The 21648-nt window shown below is 28.2% G+C and overlaps 3 protein-coding genes across 3 annotated transcripts in view; 2 read left to right on the plus strand and 1 right to left on the minus strand.

Moving 5' to 3' along the window:
• The window catches only part of LOC114124288 (PXMP2/4 family protein 3), a 225254-nt gene that overhangs the window by 130624 nt on the left and 72982 nt on the right, over positions 1-21648 (plus strand). The window lies entirely within an intron of this gene.
• LOC114124289 (ribosome biogenesis protein BMS1 homolog) lies at positions 4588-10726 on the plus strand. Its single transcript, XM_050210877.1, has 15 exons — positions 4588-4808; positions 4950-5073; positions 5137-5476; positions 5535-5790; positions 5932-6060; positions 6168-6358; positions 7115-7266; positions 7402-8105; positions 8309-8490; positions 8735-9244; positions 9314-9444; positions 9507-9619; positions 9676-9945; positions 10018-10193; positions 10280-10726. The coding sequence occupies exons 1-15, from the start codon at positions 4757-4759 to the stop codon at positions 10628-10630; spliced, it is 3681 nt and encodes a 1226-aa protein (XP_050066834.1). The 5' UTR covers positions 4588-4756; the 3' UTR covers positions 10631-10726.
• LOC114124293 (UDP-glucosyltransferase 2) lies at positions 14899-20443 on the minus strand. Its single transcript, XM_050210862.1, has 4 exons — positions 19488-20443; positions 17352-17571; positions 16505-16724; positions 14899-15983 (listed from the first exon to the last, which is right to left on the minus strand). The coding sequence occupies exons 1-4, from the start codon at positions 20358-20360 to the stop codon at positions 15698-15700; spliced, it is 1599 nt and encodes a 532-aa protein (XP_050066819.1). The 5' UTR covers positions 20361-20443; the 3' UTR covers positions 14899-15697.

The following is a 21648-nucleotide window of genomic DNA, read 5'->3' on the forward strand; positions in this document are numbered from 1 at the left end:
AATAATACAAATTTTAAAAATCGAGTTTTACAAAATGCACTAATTATTATTCACATAAATTACATTGTTTACGTTCAAATATTCAGTAACTATATTAAGTAGGTAAACAAAATAGCTGACATACATATTATTATTACTCGTATCTATGGTAAATTATTACATTTTCGGATCATATTTTTATCTTACCATAATATTTTATGCAGAAAACAACGATATTCTTATCGTCTACATTGTTTAAACACGTATATTATAAACTACATAAACAACATTTTGAATACATTCTTTTTCAATAATTTTAATTGGGTTTAATGTAAAAATGATAGAAAACAAATGATATTTACTAATAGTATATCTACTACCTGCTTACTTAATGAGAACTTGATTTGGGAACAACTTAGCATAGTTTTGAAACTCAGAAGGCCAAGTTCCCTCAAGCTAATATAGTAATTTATGCTAATATTAAAAGATAATATACAAAATATTAGAATTAATATTTAATACAATCAACTTACAGAGAGTACAAAAAATTCAAGTAAACTTGTTTTTACATAGGTATAACTTATTAAAGCTGTATTTTATGATTACACACAGTCACAAAATTCATGTTATAATATAATATTATCTATTGTTATTTATTACTGTCTTAATATAGTAAGTATAGCCAGTATAGGTATTATTATTTTATTATTGTAATATATTCCACAGTAAAAATATGATTAATTTTAATTAAATGTGATTACCCTGCTATTTCATTTCATTTTTGAAATATCAATTAATATATTTTACACAACAAATTCGAGACAATATAAAATTGTATTCATAGATAAAATTAATGGATAAGAAAATGCGATACACGTGTTGCTTATTAATTATTATTTATCATTAATAGGTATCATTACGATTTTAAGTCGATAAATTATAATGAAAAAAAATTACAATTATATAGGTATATAATCACAATATTTTTGATACCCACTAAAGGCGTAAGTTTAAAAAATATAATAATAATTTTTTATATTCATTTCGAATATAATATCAGTATTTGATAAACATCCAATACGAACTTATAAATATTCGCTAATTCATCATTGAAATTAAAAATATATAATTATAAAACATTCATACGTGGTAGTGTGATACTGTGATTGTCATGCCTACATGATATTCGGTTAATACAAACTATACTTGATTAAATCAACCACTCTGTATAACAGGTATCGTCGTATAGCGTCGAAAGGACGAAGACATGTGAGTGTACGTTGTCATAGTTACGCAGTGAACGCTTAATTTCAGGGCCTAGGGTGTTCGGTCTTGTAAAATATAAATCGGTCTATGCCATGGTTCAAGGGTATTTGTTGTGTTTACAAATCGTTTAAACACATTTGTTTCCTCAATGATGTTGCGAAATTATTTTTTGATATTAATTATATATCACTATAATATCTACAACGCGTAATGAGTGTACATTTAAATTTAAACTATACAAACATTTTTTTATTTTTTATTTCCTCACTACAAATTTAAGTTCATTGTTAAAAGTAACCTACTAACTATTGTACTTTATTTTTATTATTCTTAATATTTAACACTAAATTCTAAAAGAATATTATTGTGAATACGAAAAGTTCATATTAATAATAGAATAACGAGTAATTTAAAACATATAATTGTATTTACTTTTAAGTAAAATATTACTTATACGCTATTACATTTCGAAATAATAAGGCTATTATTTTTATAGTTGTTATTTATTTTTTATTGAAATATTTTTTTATTTTAAACGTCAAACCACTTAGTAATTAATTTGATAGATTTATCATTATGTACATACCTGCCTAAACAGTAAATCTGAATTGGCTAAATTTACTTGTTAATGGAGATTAAGATTTTTTAAAATGTAATTTTGTTTGAATATAATCTTACGAAATATAACAGTTGGTAAATAGATTAAAATACCTATTATATTTTAAACATCAAAAACTAATTTATAGGTAGTAAGTACTTACATCAAATTTAATATTATAAATTTTCAATTATTAAAGTTTAAACTTTAAAATATCATTTTTCTTATAATATTATGATTATTTATTAATTTTAACCACGATTAAAGATATTATTATCTTTAATCGTGATTTTAACTTTGAAATTTAAATTATGCTGTATTAGGTACATCGATATACATAAAAATAGTAATAAACTAATAAACAATAAACTCAAATAAAAAAATTTACAAAAAATAATAATAAAATCAAAATGGTCTCGAGATAAAATTGTTTGGAACAAATTACTTTTGATGTTGATTACAGTGATTACGAATACTTATGTAAAAATAAATATTCAGGAGTACCTACCTTATAGTTTAAAAATTACAGATGTTTAGCGAAGTTAGGAACTCGACGTGTATAGTATTGCTAAAATGATTGTAGAAGACAAACCGAATAGTAATAATAATTATTATTTTTAATATTTTATGTAATAGATTCAATTATACATTATATTTTATGCAAGTTTGATTCCCTGCGTATTATCACAGATTTAAGATTGAAAATTTAATCTGTGGTATTATGTTGTATGTAAATCTGTTCAGGTCATAGATAATAATATCATCGCTATAAACTATTAAGTCAAGATTAGCAATTATATTGAATCAACGAATTCACACTTATTATTTTTTATATCCAGGTACTAGGCAGTATTTTTCTTTGGACACCACACTATTTTTATGATGTTTTTTTGGTTAAAAAAAAACGTAATATTATTGTTTCTAGACATGGGAAACCGAGGAAATTGCATTTTTTGCATAACGTTGATACATTGACAACGAGCATTAATTTGTTGTGTCAAACGGCCAGATAAGTACTATGCATGTGTGTATAGTGTATTGTTTAAAATTGAATCTAAATATAAAATATTATAAATAACTTTATTTCTTAACTACAGATAACAAACTGCATTTGGTTTATTTTATCTGTACATAGTAGGCATATTACTGTATTATTACCTATTTATTTACCTATATGCACTATACAATCAATGGTTTTTTTTTAAATTATATTAAATTCTACCAACTGTTATTTTCAATTATCATATTATTTAGTCTAGTGTTTTTTCTTAAGAAATTAAAAACTACCAACCAATAGTAATTCACAGATTATAATAAAAAAACTATGTTAAATATTTCTACAAAAATGAATATATCATTTAAATTTTAAATAATACTATGCATTCGCCTTCATATTTCAACTTGAATGCTGCATTTGAACTTGTTTTAATAACACTATAACAGCCTCTGATGACTGGTAACACATTACTATGTAGTTATTAACTGTGATGGAGCATTTAGCAAGCTATGGTACTAAAAAAAATCGTTTACGGTCTTCTTTAAATCAACAGTATCTTGAAGCATTCATGCTTAAGTTTATAGAAAAATATTTAAGATTGTAATTGAAATTTAGATTGCTTAATAGGACAAATTTTATCGGGTTTAGTAAGACTTCAAATTTGAATACCATAAAACCATATTACCTACTGGTCTTAGTAAGACCGACTTACTCTTGCATTATTATAATTATAAAAGTAAGTTTATTTTTTATATTAATAATGTATACAAACTACAAGAAATAAAAACTTATGGTATACAATTAATAATATATATTTTAGGGCTATAATTATTTTTGTCTACCTCATCTACAATCGCGGATTGGCGAAATGTGTAAAAGTAAACGTTGACAATGTTCAGGGTTATTTTAGTATTTTAAGCATCGAGTATTCAGAAATAAAATAAGCTTTTACTTCGGAATAAAAATCAATTTTAGTTTTAGACCGTCCATCGCAAAGCTTAAATCTCCCGTTTTCATAATTATTTCTAAAAATGATATGTATCTATAATAATAATCATAATTATTACCTATTTTAGGGTTTAAAAAACAGGGTAGAATGAATTACCAATAATTTTATTACTATTGAAACGTCTAATAGCTAAACGACGTAGCGAGTTGTTTTGAAAATTTTATTAGTGCTACATGCACACAGAGAAATTGAGGGCAGAAACTACCGAAACTAGGTTCACGCGAACTCGTTTTAATAGGAGACAGGATTTTAAAATTTAAATTGTAATTATTTTAGAAATCAACTATCTAGAAGAGAATTTTATTTATAAAATAACTTATATATTTCTTTGATAAAATTATAATGAAAGAACTTATTAAATATTAAACATCAACGATTTTGTAATTTATAAAATGTGCTCATAAGAATATAAGATAACACTAAGTAGTTTGGAGATGATTAAATCTTTACGAGTTGTGATTTCACAGATATTATTCTCCTCAATAAATGCATAATATTATTACAAGGTCGATATTTTATTAGTTATTTTTTAATTCTAGCTTTTAAATTTTATGTTCGCGTAAAAGTGTAAAACTGTTTCTAACTATATTTTACGGTGCCTATGTAAAAATGATGTGTTTTTTGTACAATTTAATGTATTATTTATTGTGACTTACCAAAATGCCAACGCCATCTAGATGTATGATTAATAAGCTATTTTCACAAGTACTCGCTCACCGTTATCAGTTGTCCTGCATGCATGCGGTTGTTGATAACTGATAATTCTAATCACACCAAAACAAAAAAACGTGTTTTCAAAATTTTATTTTCGTTCAACAGTTCAACACTGACTCGTGGAATAATTTTTCAATTTTCGACGGTCACATCGTTTTCCGGTGTCACTTTTGTTTTAGCACCGTGATTAACGATGGCCGAAGAATTCGACGATAAAAAGAAAGAACACAGAAAAAGACATTCTGGTAATATTTTTAACTTATGATCATGTTTTTAAGTCGATTGAGTAATTACTATACAGTATACATTATAAAAATTGAATAAGAATTAACGTTTAATCAGCCAGCGTAGATAATAATTAAGTTTAATTTTTATCTCTTGTATAGGCAGAAAAGCCGAGAAAAAGGTGTTAAAGAAAAAATTGGACCAAGATGAAGCTTCTGCCAGAAAAAGGAATCCCAAAGCATTTGCCATTAACTCTGTTGTTAATGCTCAAAGACGATTCAGAAGGTAGATTACACTATTTTTTCAGTTCTGAGAATTTTAATACTAAAATTATGAATGTTCAATTAGGGCTCAAGATTTGGATACCAAAAAACAACATATACCTCTTGTTGACCGTACACCTTTGGAACCTCCACCAATTATTGTTGCTGTTGTCGGACCTCCAAAAGTTGGCAAAACAACATTAATTAATGGCATTATAAAAAATTTTACAAGACAACCACTTACTACTATTAATGGTCCTGTTACCATAGTATCTGGTAAAAGGAGACGTATTACATTAATTGAATGTAATAATGACATAAACAGCATGATTGATTTGGCCAAAGTAGCTGATCTTGTTCTCCTTATGATTGATGCGTCATTTGGATTTGAAATGGAAATATTTGAGTTTCTTAATATTTGTCAGGTAATAATTATTTGTTAATTATATTTTCTACAGTATTAATTTTTATTATTTTGTATAGGTACATGGAATGCCTAAGGTAATGGGTGTTTTATCTCATCTTGATATGCTAAAAAATAACAAAACTCTTAAACGTACAAAAAAATTACTCAAACATCGTTTTTGGACTGAAGTTTATGCTGGGGCAAAATTATTTTATTTGTCTGGTGTTCATAGAGGAGAGTATGTTCGCAATGAAGTTAAAAATTTAGGAAGATTCATTTCAGTTATGAAATTTAGACCTTTAACTTGGCAAACTTCTCATTCATACGTTCTAGGTAAGTTATTATGTAGTTTAAAAAAAATAAAAATAGTTAATTTACTTGAAACCATTCATAAATGTTTATTGATGCTTTCATAACCTAAAAGTTAAGTGAATTGCTCTTTTTGGGGTTAATTATACGTTTTATTAACTTTAGTGGATCGTATGGAAGATCTTACACCTCCAGAATTAATTCGGCAGAATGTAAAATGTGATCGTCGAGTTAGTTTATATGGGTTTGTTCGAGGTATTCCAATGAATAAACAGAGTAGTGTTCATATACCAGGTAATTAAATATTACATTTATTATTATAAATATTATTTTATAATAATCTTAGGTAAACATTTACATTTATTTAATGTATTAACAATTTATGTGATGTTATGTTTTAGGTTGTGGGGATTCTCCTATACACGATATGTGTTATCTTCCTGATCCTTGTCCTTTACCTGAAAAATTAAAAAAGAGAAGTTTAGTTGACAAAGAGCGTCTTGTTTATGCACCATTTTCTGGAGTTGGTGGAATTGTATATGATAAAGATGCTGTATATGTTGAACTTGGTGGAAGCCATTCTCATAGTAAAGTATGTAATTTCCACTTCATTTTTTTGATTTTTTGCAATACAAAAATTGATTTATTCATATATACAGATGATACAAATTTGTGTCAACATAGTAGATTTCTTTAACTTAACCTAACCTAGATATAAATGTAGGTCTTAAAAAAAAACTAATTTTTCATCTATACCTGGTTATGTAAATTGTAATTTTACAATTATTTTATAAGCATTAATTTTAAATGTGTTTATACTTTATAGCAGCGTTTCCAATCTTGCGTCTACAGACCCCTAGGGGCCCACAAACGTAAATTGGAAATATTATATACTACATTGGTTCTTAAATAGCATTGAGCCACAAACCCCTAGCTTAAACTTAAATTGGACCCCTTATTTGTGATTACTTACTTTTCAATTTTGTTTAATCATAAAAATGAAAAAAAAATCAATGTAGGTGGAGCATAATGTGATTAATATTAATAATAATAATGAATAATGTTATTATTTTTTTTAATTTTTCCACTAAAAAAAAAAGTAAAAATATCAATTCAATACTACCTACATAACCACAGACCCCTAAACATCAACACGCAGTCCGAGGACCATCAATCGGGAACCAATGTACTATATAGTATTTATAAAAACAAAATTCAATTTTTATTAAGGGGGTCTACAATCATTTTTACTATCTCTGAAGGGGTCCGACAGAGAAAAAGTTTGGGAAATGCTGCTTTATAATATTGAATAACATAATTGATAATACTAAATCTATGTTTTGTTTAGATCATGAATAATACACAAGATAATACTCCTGGTCGAGAACTAGTGAACAATATAGTGGAAACACAAGATACTTTAGATCAAAAAATTGATCGTAGTGAAGTTCAAATTTTTTCTAATACTGAACCAATAATTTCCACTGATTTTGTAGAAAAGTATGTTATATAATACGCATTATACAAATTTGTATATTAATGAATATTATTAATCCTTATTACTTCAATATTTAATATATTAAACATACAACTCTTTATATTTTATATGGATAATATATGTAATTTTTTTTCTAGTGATGATAATAATATGGAAGAAGAATTGTCTGTAACTAATGTAACAGATCCTAATGATGGTCGAAATCGACGTAAAGTCATGTTTCGTTCTGATGATATGAAATTTTCGGATCTTGATGAATCTGATACTCAAGATGATGATGATGATTCTGATATTGAAGATATTAACCCTGTGAGTGAAGAAAATGACGATTCTGATTCAGAATGGTCAGACTCTGAAGATGAAACTGAAAACAAAAAAGATAAAGCTGACAAGTCACGTTTTTATGGACAATCATTTGGAAAAGAAAATGAAATCAGAAAAAAAATTGCCAATGAATTAGCAAAGTTGGATAAAATCAACCAAGAATCGAATAATAGTATCTGGAATGAACGAGAACAAGAAGAACAAAATTATTCTGATGATGATATTGAATATGATGAAGATTCTGATGCTGAAGATGATAATAGTGAAAGTGATAACGATAGTGATGAAAGTGATTATAATAAAGAGGATAATATTAAAACTAAAGCAAGTGATGAAAATGATATAGATGATGAAGATATAAAAAATAGTACAATTGACAAATCATCTCATAAAAACTTACAAGAAACTAATGGAGAAGATTCAACATTAAATTGGAAGAAAAATTTGGCACAAAAAGCAGCTAATGCATATTATGAACGACAAAATTCAGTTGCTAATCTATGGAAATTAGTTTATGGTAAATTATTTAATAAAATTAATATTAAATTAATGTACCTAATTTAATAAACTGATGACTAATATTAAATATTAACACAATATATTTTTTTAATAATTATTATTATAAAAACATTGATTTATTTTGCATTTAAAACTGTTTAAATTGAAGATGTGAAAACCCATTCTTAAATTAAAAATTATTTTATTTAATATTTCAATTAGGTGATGAAGTTAATGAACAAAAAAAGGATGATAAGTTAAATGATGATGAAGATGAATTAGGAGGTTTATTTAGAGTATCTTCAATGAAAAATATTAAAAAACAAAGAGAAAAAGATGACATGAATTTAGAAGATATATCAAAATTTAATGTTGATCATCATCATGACTGGAGTTTATCAGAGGTAATCACTGAAAATATTTAAATTTAGTTGTACATTTAGAATACTCTTAGTGAGATCATATTACCATTCATTCTAAAAATTTCAAACGAATTCCATTTTTATTTGATTTATTAATTTTAATATAACAATTAGAAATTAGTGTTTTTAATACTTAAATTATATATAACTATATTATGTAATAACTATTTATGAATCATTTTTTCATTTATATTTATTGATTTCAATTATCTTTCATGTTTGTTAGGTTTGTGATACTATAAAAGACATGTTTGTAACTGGAAAATGGAATCGTAATGAAGATGCTACTACACTCCTTGAAAACGATAATGAAGAACTGTATGGTGATTTTGAAGATTTGGAAACTGGAGAGAAAGTTGAGGGTCAAGATTTTGATTCTGATAACGATAGTGTTATTGAAAAACCCAATAAACCATTAACTGAAGATGAATTGATTGAAAAAAAAAAAAAATTAAAAGAGCAGTTTGATGAAAACTATGACGATAAAGAAGGAGGTCCAAGTACATATTATGACGAATTAAAAGAAGAAGCTTCTAAACAAGCACAACTTAACAAGAGCCAATTTGAAGGAATGGATGATGAAATTCGTGTACAACTAGAAGGATACAGAGCTGGAATGTATGTTCGGGTAGAATTAGATGCAATGCCATGCGAATTAGTAAGCAATTTTGATCCATCTTACCCATTAATTGTTGGAGGATTACAAAGTGGAGAAGAAAATATTGGATTTTTAAAAGTAATTATTAAAATGTTAAACTTAATAATATTTTTCAATTATGCATTAATAGATTGTTTTGATAAATAGGTACGAATTAAGAAACATAGATGGTACAATAAAATACTCAAAAATCGAGATCCTATTATCATATCAATGGGTTGGAGAAGATTTCAGACATTACCAATATTTTCCAAACAAGAAGATAATATGAGACATAGGTATTAAATTTTTTTTTTCATTTATATATCATTTATATTTACATAATATTAAAACATTTTAGAATGCTCAAGTACACACCTGAACATGTTATGTGTATGGCCCACTTTTGGGGTCCAATGACCAAACATGGTACTGGATTTTTAGCTGTACAAGATGTTTCAACCAAACAGGTTTGTAAAAATATTTCATGAGGTGTGAAATTTTTTTTTTTATCATATATTTGTTTATAGGCTGGTTTCAGATAACAGCTACTGGAACAGTTGTTGATACAGACCAATCTACTCAAGTTACTAAAAAGTTGAAATTGACTGGCACCCCTTTAAAAATATACAAACGTACAGCATTTATTAAAGATATGTTTAATTCCACTCTGGAGGTAACCAAATTTGAAGGAGCTCGTATTAAGACAGTTTCTGGTGTTCGAGGTCAGATTAAAAAAGCTTGCCCAAAACCAGAAGGTTCATTCAGAGCAACTTTTGAAGATAAAATTAAAATTAGTGGTATTTATTGATTGGTGTTTTATATAGTTAGCTAAAGTGTGTATAATGATCACTTTTTTTTTATATTACTAGATATTGTGTTTTGTCGTACATGGTACAACGTCGAAGTTCCAAAACTTTATAATCCAGTTACATCATTGTTGTTGCCTTTGAATGAAAAAAATTCTTGGCGTGGTATGAAGACTGTAGGACAACTTAAAAGAGAACAAGGGATTAAAGCACTGCCACAAAATGATTCTATGTACACTGTAAGTATTATTCTTATTTTCTTAATTTTAATAGTTTTTTATGATTTTGATTTATTGTAAAACTATTTTCTTATGTTTTTTTATAGCCAATACATAGGAGTATGAAACACTTTAAGCCTCTCAAATTGTCTAAGAATTTGCAAGCTCAGTTACCATATGTTGACAAACCTAAGACATTGGCAACCGCTAAATTAGACTTGAAAAAACAACGCGTGGCTGTGGTTAGAGATGGCCATGAAGAACAGGTTGCTTCTTTGATGAAGATGATTCGTACCACTTATAAGGAAAAGAAACGGAAAGATAGAAAAGACATGAGAGTGAGAGTTAGACAACATAAAAAAGACATTCAAACAGAAGTGAGGGCTAAATATAAGAGAGATCAACAAAAGAAAAAAGCTGTTATGAGAAAACGTTCAAAAATGTCGTCTAATAAATAATTTATATTAATTTGTCTTTTGTTTACCATTTTTTAAATCAATATCTTAATTGTTTTATTTGATTTTGGTAAAATAAACCAAATTAATTGTACATTATCTTAAAGAGTTATTTATAAATCAATTATATTATTAAGTATTCATAGTCAGGAAACAGGTTATTTTTAGTTCTAGTTGTTATAGGTTGAATACATTAAATGTTGTATACACTTCCATCTATGACCTATTTAAGTTTTAGGTAATTTTGAAGCGTTTATGTTTCTAGTTTAGATATGCTTCATCTGGTATTATGGTAAAAATTTGGCCAGAATGATGTATGTGATAATATTTTAGGTATAGGTTAGTTGCGGCCCGAGTAATTATCATTACCTATGGTACCTTATCTATATAATATATTATATATATACCTATTACCAAGGCTGGGTAAGTTGACAGTTTTTTTTAACTCGATAAGTTATTGAGTTCTTTTAAAATAATTAAGTTAAGTTAAAAGTTACTCATATTTTTTTCGTTAACTTTGAAAAAAAGTAACTTAACTTAGCTATTGCAAAATAAAAAATCCAGACAAATAATAATGTTTATTAGACAATTTTTCTTTACACTCAAGAAAATTACTGAAAAAATTTAAAATGATACATCAAAGTATTAACTAGCTATCAAAAAACCTACTTTTCTAAAAATCTCATTCAAAAATTTGCAGTATTCTTTGGTCAAAAATTAACATAATTTAGATATTTTTGAATAAAATTAATTTTAAATTAACACGTTAATCTTAAAAAAGAAACTTATTAAGTTGAAAGTTAATTTGAAAAAAAATAACGAGTTAATTAACTTAATTTAAACTTTTTATATGAATACTTTAATTTTTTATTATTTATTTTTTTACGACAAATATAAGTACAGAATATTTTACACAAAAAAAAAAACACACATCATTGTAAAATCAATACATTCATCACTCCGTTCAGAATCTAATACATAGTGGGAATAATTAATGATTCAATGCTTTTTTATTCAATGGAAAGTAGGGTTACCGCCCTGAAACGTATTTCCTTAACACTCGATTCTGTGTGCCAAAGCAAAGACATAAAATGTCAAAACCGATTTTTCATATTAAACATGTTTAAGTAGTACAATGTATTTTGTAAAACGATAATAATATAATAATTACAATATGGAATGTTAGTACAATGATATTAAAACAAATAACGTGACTTACTTGTTTGTAATTTATTTATAGTATAATATGGAATAGTGTCTTAAGTTTTAGTTATAAAAGATAATACGATGCAATATTTATTATATTTTTATTTTGTTGTTGCATCTTGACTGTTTACGTATAATATGATTATATATATATTATACTTAAGTACCGAACTATGTACGATTATGGACACATACTAGTTGCGGACGAATTATTTAGGTCAATATTAAATATACAAATTGCGGACACGAATTTCGTCATCATACTAATTGCGTATTTGCGTACAGAGCTTTTTTTTAATAAAAACCACTTGAGTTGCGGATACAATTAATATTTCCTTTTACCTCTTTTCAGGACTTAGTACAACTAATACAAGCAACCAAAAATTGGTAGGTGGGATTATATGTGGAAAAATATGTGTTTTGTAAAAGAGCAATCGTTATTTTAAAATGTTGTTAAATAATTTAAAGTTATTATATATTTAAGTTTTAATTTTGTGGTAAAATTTTTTTTTGAAACTGCCTGTATAAATTATATTCTACTGATTTCAACACTTCAATAGGTACTGCAACATTTGTTACAATAATTGGACATTTGTCCGCAATTAGTATCTTATATTTGTGTCCGTAATTTGTAAGTTACTATTTTAGATTTCGTCCGCAACTCACGTAGTTTTTGTCACTTTATCCGCAATTCGGAAACACCGACGATAAGCGATATAAATTATTTTATTATTTTAAAATTTATAATATTTTATAAATATGGTTATTTATAGCCTGCCCTATAGGTTTCTTCTACCCAAATCGTTTTACATTTTTTTCCAGGTAAAAATGGTAAAGGATAAGAAAATTCAAAAGAAAATGTGATATGGTTAATATTAAAGTATGTTCCTAATCTGCTTAAAAGTTAAAACCTTCAATAAATATGTCTATAGAGTTAAAATTAAATAATGATCATTTCCATCATTAAAAACTTCTACAATCAAAAAAATAAAAATGTTATATTTATGTTTATATTATTCTCTAAAATATAAAAAACGGCTATATTATTATTATTCTTATCATATTATTTATTATTATTATTACTGATTATATACGTAACGAAAAATTATAAAAATAAAAGTGGCAAAAAATCATAATTTTTAACCATATCTGCATAATATGATGTAGACATTCCTAAGTTTGTATAAAATGGTAAAGAAAATGCTTTGACCCGGAAACCAATTCGTATTGTGCGTACCTAATGTGATTAATACTGATTTAAAAAAAAAAAAACGCTATTTCACGGCCTTTCACATTAAATTCGTAGGTATTCAAAATAAATATTGTTCTAAATGATACTGCGACGTTTCCTTAAATTGTACAATGTGTATGAAAAATGATGACACATATTTTACACTGTGAAAAATGCGTAGAAGTAATTTTTCAGAAAAATCTGACAACGAGTGACTGTGGGCCCAATAATAATAAATAAAAATTTGTAATTTTTTACGTTTTTATGCATATACACGAATTAGTCATCGTATTAGATTGTACATGTGAAATTTTGAATCTGAAAACTTAATCCTTCAACAAGTATTGTGCATGATGTGATTTTTTTAATAAAGAGACGGTATTTTGCGGCTTTTCACATTAAACTCGTAGATATTCCAAATTATTATTGTTCCAAATGATACTGCAAGTAAGACAATGATATCGTAAATCTTTGTACTATGCTCATATAATATCACAATCATATAATAGAAATAAATTAGGTATTATTGAAAGTTTTATTTTTTAGAAAAAAAAAAGTTATTGAATGCATTAGTTACCCGTAGTTTGTAATGTTAGACGTTCGATAGCATGTTTTATATTATGATATTCTTTTTAGTTTTTACACATAACTTACCGTATTGACTGTTTTAAATGAATTTATTTTGGGACACATGTTTAACTTGCTAAGAGAGGTTACTGTTTTTTTTTGATTTTAAAATAAGTTTGATTAGAGATCTATAAGTCAGAATTTTGGTACCTAGAATTAGAAGTTTATTTGTTACGATTATTTTAATAACATTTCAAAGTGGACACATTTCTAAAACAAAAACACAATTCTGGCACTGCTATTGCAAGTAAAGGTACGATATTATCAATTGATAGACATTAGACATATATCCTTCCATTCAAAATAACAATGAAATAATTCCTATTATAATACAAAATGTAGCATTATTAAAAGAAAAATTTATGAAATATTATCCTGCATTGAATATATTGAAAAGTATGACTAGATACGAAATCTGTTTTTTACAGTTCACAATCCACACAATATCAAGTTGTGAATTTACGTTAGTAGAAGATAACGTTTTACAACTTAAGATGGATTGAGACAACATTACGTTATCTATCGTTAATTGATTTTTTTTGACCATTTGATTTATTATTGTTATTATAAATTATAATCCTACTAAGAACAATAAATAACTTAGTATAGATAGGTAACTAATAAAAATAAAGCTTTAAGCTACCTGTTTGTTTAGTTGTCTGTTATCCTTTAGCCACCAAACCGTAAAAAATCTATCATGACACCTGTGAGTGACCTCACCTCAGTAGTTTTTAATTTAATACTACGTGTAATAAATCGTCACTAGCAGAATAGGTTTAGATCTGGTAATAGTCCATAAAAGCGTAACTAAGTAATAAATAACGTCTCTAAAAGGATAAAAATCCCAATAGAGGCGATACTTATTTGTTACCTAGTATAAATTTAAGCTTATATTATATGATATAATTTGATATAAACTTGACTTGTATAAATAAAGTTTAATAATTATTATTCATAATGGGTATTCAATAATTAAAATTTTAAAAGTACATGTTTTAGGATAGGTAAATAAAATGTTTATGTTAAATAATTTTATTTATTTTTTTTAATATATTTTATAATATTATTATTATACTACCAAGTACCTACTAAGTATAAAAATACTAATTATCAAGACAGTAGTAGAAAATGATAGTAAAATTTTCATAATTACATCACATATTATCACTATTATATAACCACTAAAATTATGTAGGTGATTAAATATTAAAATAAATTGATTAAACAGATTACTAAGGTACGTAAGGTACTTACATATATTTTATACAAATAGGTGTATTAAAATGATATTAAAAATTAAAAATATATTATATTTACAGATTATAAGCTAATGAACTTATAATTATAAATTGATTATTTCTACTTAAACTACTTAAACTTAACTTTTTTTATTAGTTATGATCAATGTAGGCAATAAAGATAATTTTCAATACATAGAACATCTATCCGTATGCCATATGGTGTATTTAAAATGTTCATGTTGTAACTTGTAACAATATAATACAATTTTAATGAAGATTAACAAATATTTAAAGTAATAAAATCATAAACTTGAAGATTTTGATTAAGCATAGATTAATAAATTATATTGTTAAATGTTAAGTATCTAAGATTTTTCATTAGATACCTGGTTATACGTTTCTACCTATCAATCTACTAACAGCGTACCACCTGAATAGTATAATATTTACCTATTTACCATATATTCCTTTTCTAGACATAATATTGAAATCATATAATAATGTGATGACTAATGAGTAAGGGCATAGAAAAATTGTACTATACGTTATGCAGTGCACAATATATCATTGAAATTTACCTATGTCTACTTAATATCATAATTTATACAATATAAATAAACGTTATGTGTGAGTGTAAGGCAGAGATCAACGATTGATTTTTACAGTTATTACCTAAGTCATCTAAGACAGGTGTTACAATTTCAATAGATGTGTTAAAATTTTCTGAAGAATGTAACTAATTAATTACATATTATTAGTTATTACCTATTGTTGTTTAATTTTGACACTAATCAAGTAATTGGTGGCAAGTGAATAAAAATATTTAAACATCTTGTAAATCAAGTACATTATGGCCAGGAACGACACGACAAAGACAAGAATCACATCCAATAACATGTATTGATACCATGTGAGGTTTAGGGCTTCGGATTTTAAGTGGTGTGCACCTTTGTGACGAAGGACGTACTCTGTCCAATAAACGACCGACTCTTGAGGCGTCATCGGACGATCTTTGAAACGTTCCGCTGTGATTAAAGCATTTTTTGTGTAACTGTAAAAGTGTAATAATTATTATAATAATAAAAAAAATCCATTAAAAATGTTTAAATATTTTTTGAAATGTATAACTAAAGCATAAAACAATTTAAGACGTAATACATAAGGACTTTTAATTAGTGCTTTTTTTAGGATTTGCGATGCTTAGCCAAAAAAATAATTTCGAGTACCTAATCTGATGTCATACATGTATTTTACTTTTACCTAATTGTTTTATTATTTATATAAATTGAGTCAAAATTAACGAACTTCAGAGAAATTGACTACCTTTAAGTATAGAAATTGAAAATAGTGAAATATTTGAATATTATTACATTGAATAAGTCATAGCAGTTGGTTAATGGTTTTGACGCTATATGATATCTCCAAGAAGAAAATTAAGACTATGAGCAGTGCATAGAACAAAAAAATTTTTAAAGGTTTTTTGGAAGTATCGCTGTAGCCCTTACTAGTTAAGATATTTGCCAAAATGCCAAAATAGTTTAGAACATCATTTTTATAATTTATTTGTCATACTTTTTATTATGTAAAAGTTCTTTGATGCCGTGTAGAAATTGTTGTTCAGTGATCGACAACAATTCCATTGTGATCGCCATACCCGCGTCCACTAGACTTTGCAAGTTTCTCGGTTGATCGTAGTAAAGCGGAAAGCCCAAAACTGGAACGCCCGCATCCACTGCTTCGTACACGCCAGATATCCCACCATGACTAATAAACAATTTGACGTTTGGATGTACTATAATAGTATAAAATTGCCATAATATAGTTAATAGTAATTATAATCATTCAAGTCGCTAATAAATAACTACTTATTTCTAATTATTTTATTAAAAATAAACATAGACATAATTACATATAATATTCCACAAGTAATCAATGAATAATAATAATTATTAATCGTAAAGGGTAAAATTACCCTACTTACTTACGTACCTACTTATGTCTTATATAATTAATTATATCAATATGGCATTATGTTTTGTTACTATGATATAATTTGAATATAATTTATAATATAATATAGATAATCACACGTGAGCCTATAAAAACTACAAAGTTTAAATTTAATAATTACAAAATTAATAGATATGTACCTAGGTATACCAGTAAAAGTTAATCTTTATACATATTGTTTAATCAGCCTCTAAAATATACACATTTTCGTACTAACATGCATAGTCCCAAATCGGCCGAATCTAACATGATATAATTAACAACACAAAAATTGTTTAAAGCACACTTTTAAATTTCGTACTACTCACTTTAATTTTCGTACTAAAATTTACCCAATTTTAAGGACTGAATTTAATAAAATAAAAACTCCATAAGCTTAAAAATTATATCGTCGAAAATAAATACTTACACAAAACATCACGTTGTGGAAACCAGTTGCCTGTCATCACATTATTCGGTTTGTCTTTCATTTCACCTTCGAATTTCCACAAAACTCTTTGAGGTATTTGTCGAAATACGTTTTTAAATGTATCCTGAATATGGTCTGGTAAACTTGACATGGCTACGACTGATCCGAAGGTAAAATATATAACACCATGGGGGGAGTTTTCAATAAATTCTTGGATATTCTGAAAAGTTAAAAATTCATTATAATTTGTTTCAGTTTATACTAAATTTAAAAATTGAAATCTAAGAGTATCTATGTATTCCTATAATATACATTATGCAAGTATAATTTGATTATGCGAAAACAAGACATAAGCTATTTTTCTATTTTTCTATTTTTTTAAGCTTTGTATTTCATCTTTCAAGATATTTATTAATTTAATTAGAATATTTGATTAGAAATGTATAAAATAAAAAAGTGGTAAAATAGGTAACCGCTCTGATGCACAGTAGGCGTTGAACGTATTTAATTGAGAAAATTACTGTAATTTATGTTTATTTTTTTTCCAAATTAAATGATACATTATAATTGTTGAATAAATGAATAATTATTGCAAAAAACATTTTTGAGCGAACACGGTCAAAAATGATTTAAACGGTTTGTTAACTTATATTACTAAGTATATTTTTTTATACATATTTTTGTAATACAGTAGATTGAATTAACTTCAACCAAAAATTTGGGTATGAAAATGTTATTATGTATTTAAAATATAATGATAATGTAGGCAGAAGTTTCAAATCCTCAGAAATAATATATTTGAATGAAAATAACTCTATTAAGAATCTAAAAATCTTTCAAAAATTGTGTTTTATTGAGTATTATGACGTAGTAATTGATAACTAATAAGTAATTAAAGAATAAAACGAATTCTTAAATAATTTATGTTATATATCATGTATGATAGTATGTAATATTTAAATATATTACAAAAGTATTGTGGAAACATGTATGTACATCATATGTCTTTATTCTATTTAAAACAATAGCAAGTATTTGGATGTTCAAACTTAAGCTTATTATTACTTTACGATTCTTAAGTAGGTACATAAATGTTGTATACTATATAAGGGTACTTCAAGATTTTAATTAAAAAAGTGTAATAATAATATTTTCAAGTGCACTACAACTGTATAAGTATTAACGTATTAGTATTTAGATTTTTTTATAAGCTTGTAACCTAAGAATATAGACACGTAGACCTATATCTCGTGCGGATTAAAACTTTATTTTGGACATAATGTCCGTCTGATAAACGAAGTGAGTTGTTGAAAAGGGTTATGGCCGTGCGGGTTCATATTTATAATATTATACTGTACACTGTACAGCATGATATAATATTTTATTATACGTTTATGGTTGAAAATATAATTGTTCGTCTTCGCTCAGCGTTTAGTATATACAAACTGTTGTTTATGTTTGAACTTTGATTTTAATAATTAAATATGAAACTTTAAAAATATCGTTTTTATTCGTTATGATGTGTACAGTTTTTAATCATTTGACGTATACATAATATTATACCTTATTAAATGAAGACATAACGAGATTAAAGCGAAACAAAAAGTATTATCCTATTTGAAATTTGTCAAGCCGAGCGGGGTACGGCACCTCCAAAAAGGATATAGCTCAGTTTGAAAGCAGAAAAAAAAAGGCACAACTAGGCGTACAAACACTACAAACTGTGGAATATATTTAATTTACAATGTTATAAATTAATTTATGGTCCTACTCCCCAAAAACACTTGGGACACTGCAATGTTTCTTTTCGTTATTTTTAATCAGCGTTCGATACTCCGATTTGAAAATGTTGGTTTCGGACCACTTCTTTATATCATCGGTTCATTATTCATTCACAATAATAATGTCACGTACATAAATAATATAACAAAATAGCACATACAATCGCAGAAACGAACTCTTTTGGATATCTGACGATATTTATTTTAGTCGGCGCGGTCGTTTTTTAAGTCGTCGACAGCTTTGGCGAAGACCCCGTGGATATGATTAAACGATTTTAACTCCTCTTTTAATCGCGCCTATCCATGAATAATCGGTGGTCGACCCATCAAAAAACCAAAACAGGTGTAAACTCACGGTCGGCAGTGCGCCGTTGGCTCGGTCCAAGTGTATTCCACCGACGTGTACGACGTTTGGGGGCAGTAACATCGTAGGCTCGGTGACGTGATGGCTGTTGACGAACACGACTGACGGTTTGGCGGGCGCGCCGACGTCGTACGGCCGACGGCGGGCCGTCAGCTCGGCGTACCACCGGACCAACCGGCCGTAAGCGTACACGGCCGTGTTGGCCAACCTGTGCCGGAACGCCCGGACCGCCGAGCCGTAGAGCAGGTGCGGCACGTACGCCGGATTGGCCGAGTGGCCGACGATGGACGGTTGCATGTACGTGATCATGGGCGTCGGCACCACGTACACCATGGGCAGACCGACGGCGGCGGCCAGGTGGGCCACGCACTCGGAGCCCAGTGGCTCGGTGACCAGCAGGTCGAACCGGGCCGCCGTGTCGGTGCCGTTGACCATGAGCGCCCGGACCTGTTCCATGTCGTACACCGCGTCGCAGAACTCCCTGCTCCACCGGACCACGGACGGCACGATGTACGACAGCCGGCTGTAGTCGGACAGCACGCGAGACGCCCGTTCGCCGGCGTGTCGGCGCAACACCGCGGAAGTGTCCACTTCCGTGTAATTGCCGTGGCCGGACGTCGGCGACTGCTGGGAAGGGTAAGAGGTGAACGCCACCACCGAGTGGCCGCGGTCGGTGAGCGCCCGCAGCACGGCGCTCATGAAATTCCAGTGGCTCCGGCCCGGCACCGTTTCCACGGCCAGTATGTTGGCCGCGCGGAAGTGAGGAGGAGACGGCGAGGTCGCAGCGCGGCCGGCGGTCAACGCCATCGCGGCGCTGCAGAGAACGAGGACGTCGAGGACGCGGCGGCGATGGTTCGGCGACATGACGGCGATTAGATCAGACCGAACGCCGTCACAGTGATTTATATATTGTGATCGAGTGCGCCGTGACAAACTCTTAACTATAATCGCTCCGCAATCTACGGCGCACGGGAATCGCGGTAATGACGCCGCGATATACCTAATAATGTAGTGGTGGACGGAAACGTTGCCGTTCGTATAGATCACTTAGATCACTCGCAATTATGAAATCGATACATATTATTACGGCATTAGAGGCCGTTTATCGTTCCACTGTACCCATGTTTAGTATGATATACATAGGTATTATAGCGAAAAAGCTAAAGTTAAATCGTGATCTGTTTTTTGATCAATGAAAACTGCCCAAAAAATGCAAAAATGTATCCTAACAAGTCGAGGAATGCCATTTCTTAAATTAAAACGAAAAAATAACGATGAAAATTCAAAATAAAAATTAGTCGCGCAGATGTGTATGTGTGTTATTGAAATACGCATAATAAGTTGGGATAATACTTAGTGGAAAAAAAAGTATTCAAGTCAAAAATATTTTAATATTAATAAAAAAATAAAAATAAGGTAGGTACTAATATTATTAACACGGGTAAATAGTGTAAACGTTTCATCTACTAGTTGTTATTTTAAATTCGGAACGGTGGAATAATGCTGTATGAGAAGTTGGTCTCCCGACTTTATTTGATCAATTCGAAAAATAAGTCAATATTTCGCAAATTAATTGCAAATAACCCTTCAAAATATAACATTATAATTTATAATCATAATTATATATTGCATGTTTAATTTAACAAAATATTAAATAATAAAATATTTAAGATATTATTTTTTGTTTTTCATAAGAATTATGATTATGAAGTTATAAATCATGGTTAAATAAATTAATAATAATTAATTTTTCTTTAGAATATTTCGGAAATATTTCATCAATTTTTGTTGTATATAAATCTTATAAACATCATATTTCAAACGTTTCAACAGAACAGGGGTCTCTAAACTACGGCTAGCGAATAAATTTTAACCGGCCCGAGGCCCCATAGGACGGTAAATGTGCGAGTAGATATCTAAAATTTAAAAATTTAAAATTATATGCGTTAAAAAAGATTGGAGATCCCTACAATAAAATATAAATTCGAACTCTACTTATTAAATATATAGGCTGACGACTATCTTCGCTCAGAATCATGTTTTCTTTACGATGATTTCGAATTTAACCCTACCATAGTACCATTACCTATAGTGACCATCTATAGTAACCACTCGGCATAGGCTTATAGTGGTTTATATAACAAAACAGAAT

This window comes from Aphis gossypii, chromosome 1 (assembly GCF_020184175.1).
Source record: "Aphis gossypii isolate Hap1 chromosome 1, ASM2018417v2, whole genome shotgun sequence".
Taxonomy (NCBI): domain Eukaryota; kingdom Metazoa; phylum Arthropoda; class Insecta; order Hemiptera; family Aphididae; genus Aphis; species Aphis gossypii.

Coding starts and splice junctions, on each gene's coding strand:
- LOC114124289 (XM_050210877.1), top strand. CDS start 4,757: ATGGCCGAAGAATTCGACGATAAAAAGAAAGAACACAGAAAAAGACAT. Junction 5,791..5,931: donor TTCTCATTCATACGTTCTAG/GTAAGTTATTAT, acceptor TATTAACTTTAG/TGGATCGTATGGAAGATCTT. Junction 8,491..8,734: donor ATGACTGGAGTTTATCAGAG/GTAATCACTGAA, acceptor CATGTTTGTTAG/GTTTGTGATACTATAAAAGA.
- LOC114124293 (XM_050210862.1), bottom strand. CDS start 20,360: ATGTCGCCGAACCATCGCCGCCGCGTCCTCGACGTCCTCGTTCTCTGC. Junction 16,725..17,351: donor TCCACAACGTGATGTTTTGT/GTAAGTATTTAT, acceptor ATACTATTATAG/TACATCCAAACGTCAAATTG. Junction 15,984..16,504: donor GAACTTTTACATAATAAAAA/GTATGACAAATA, acceptor ACACTTTTACAG/TTACACAAAAAATGCTTTAA.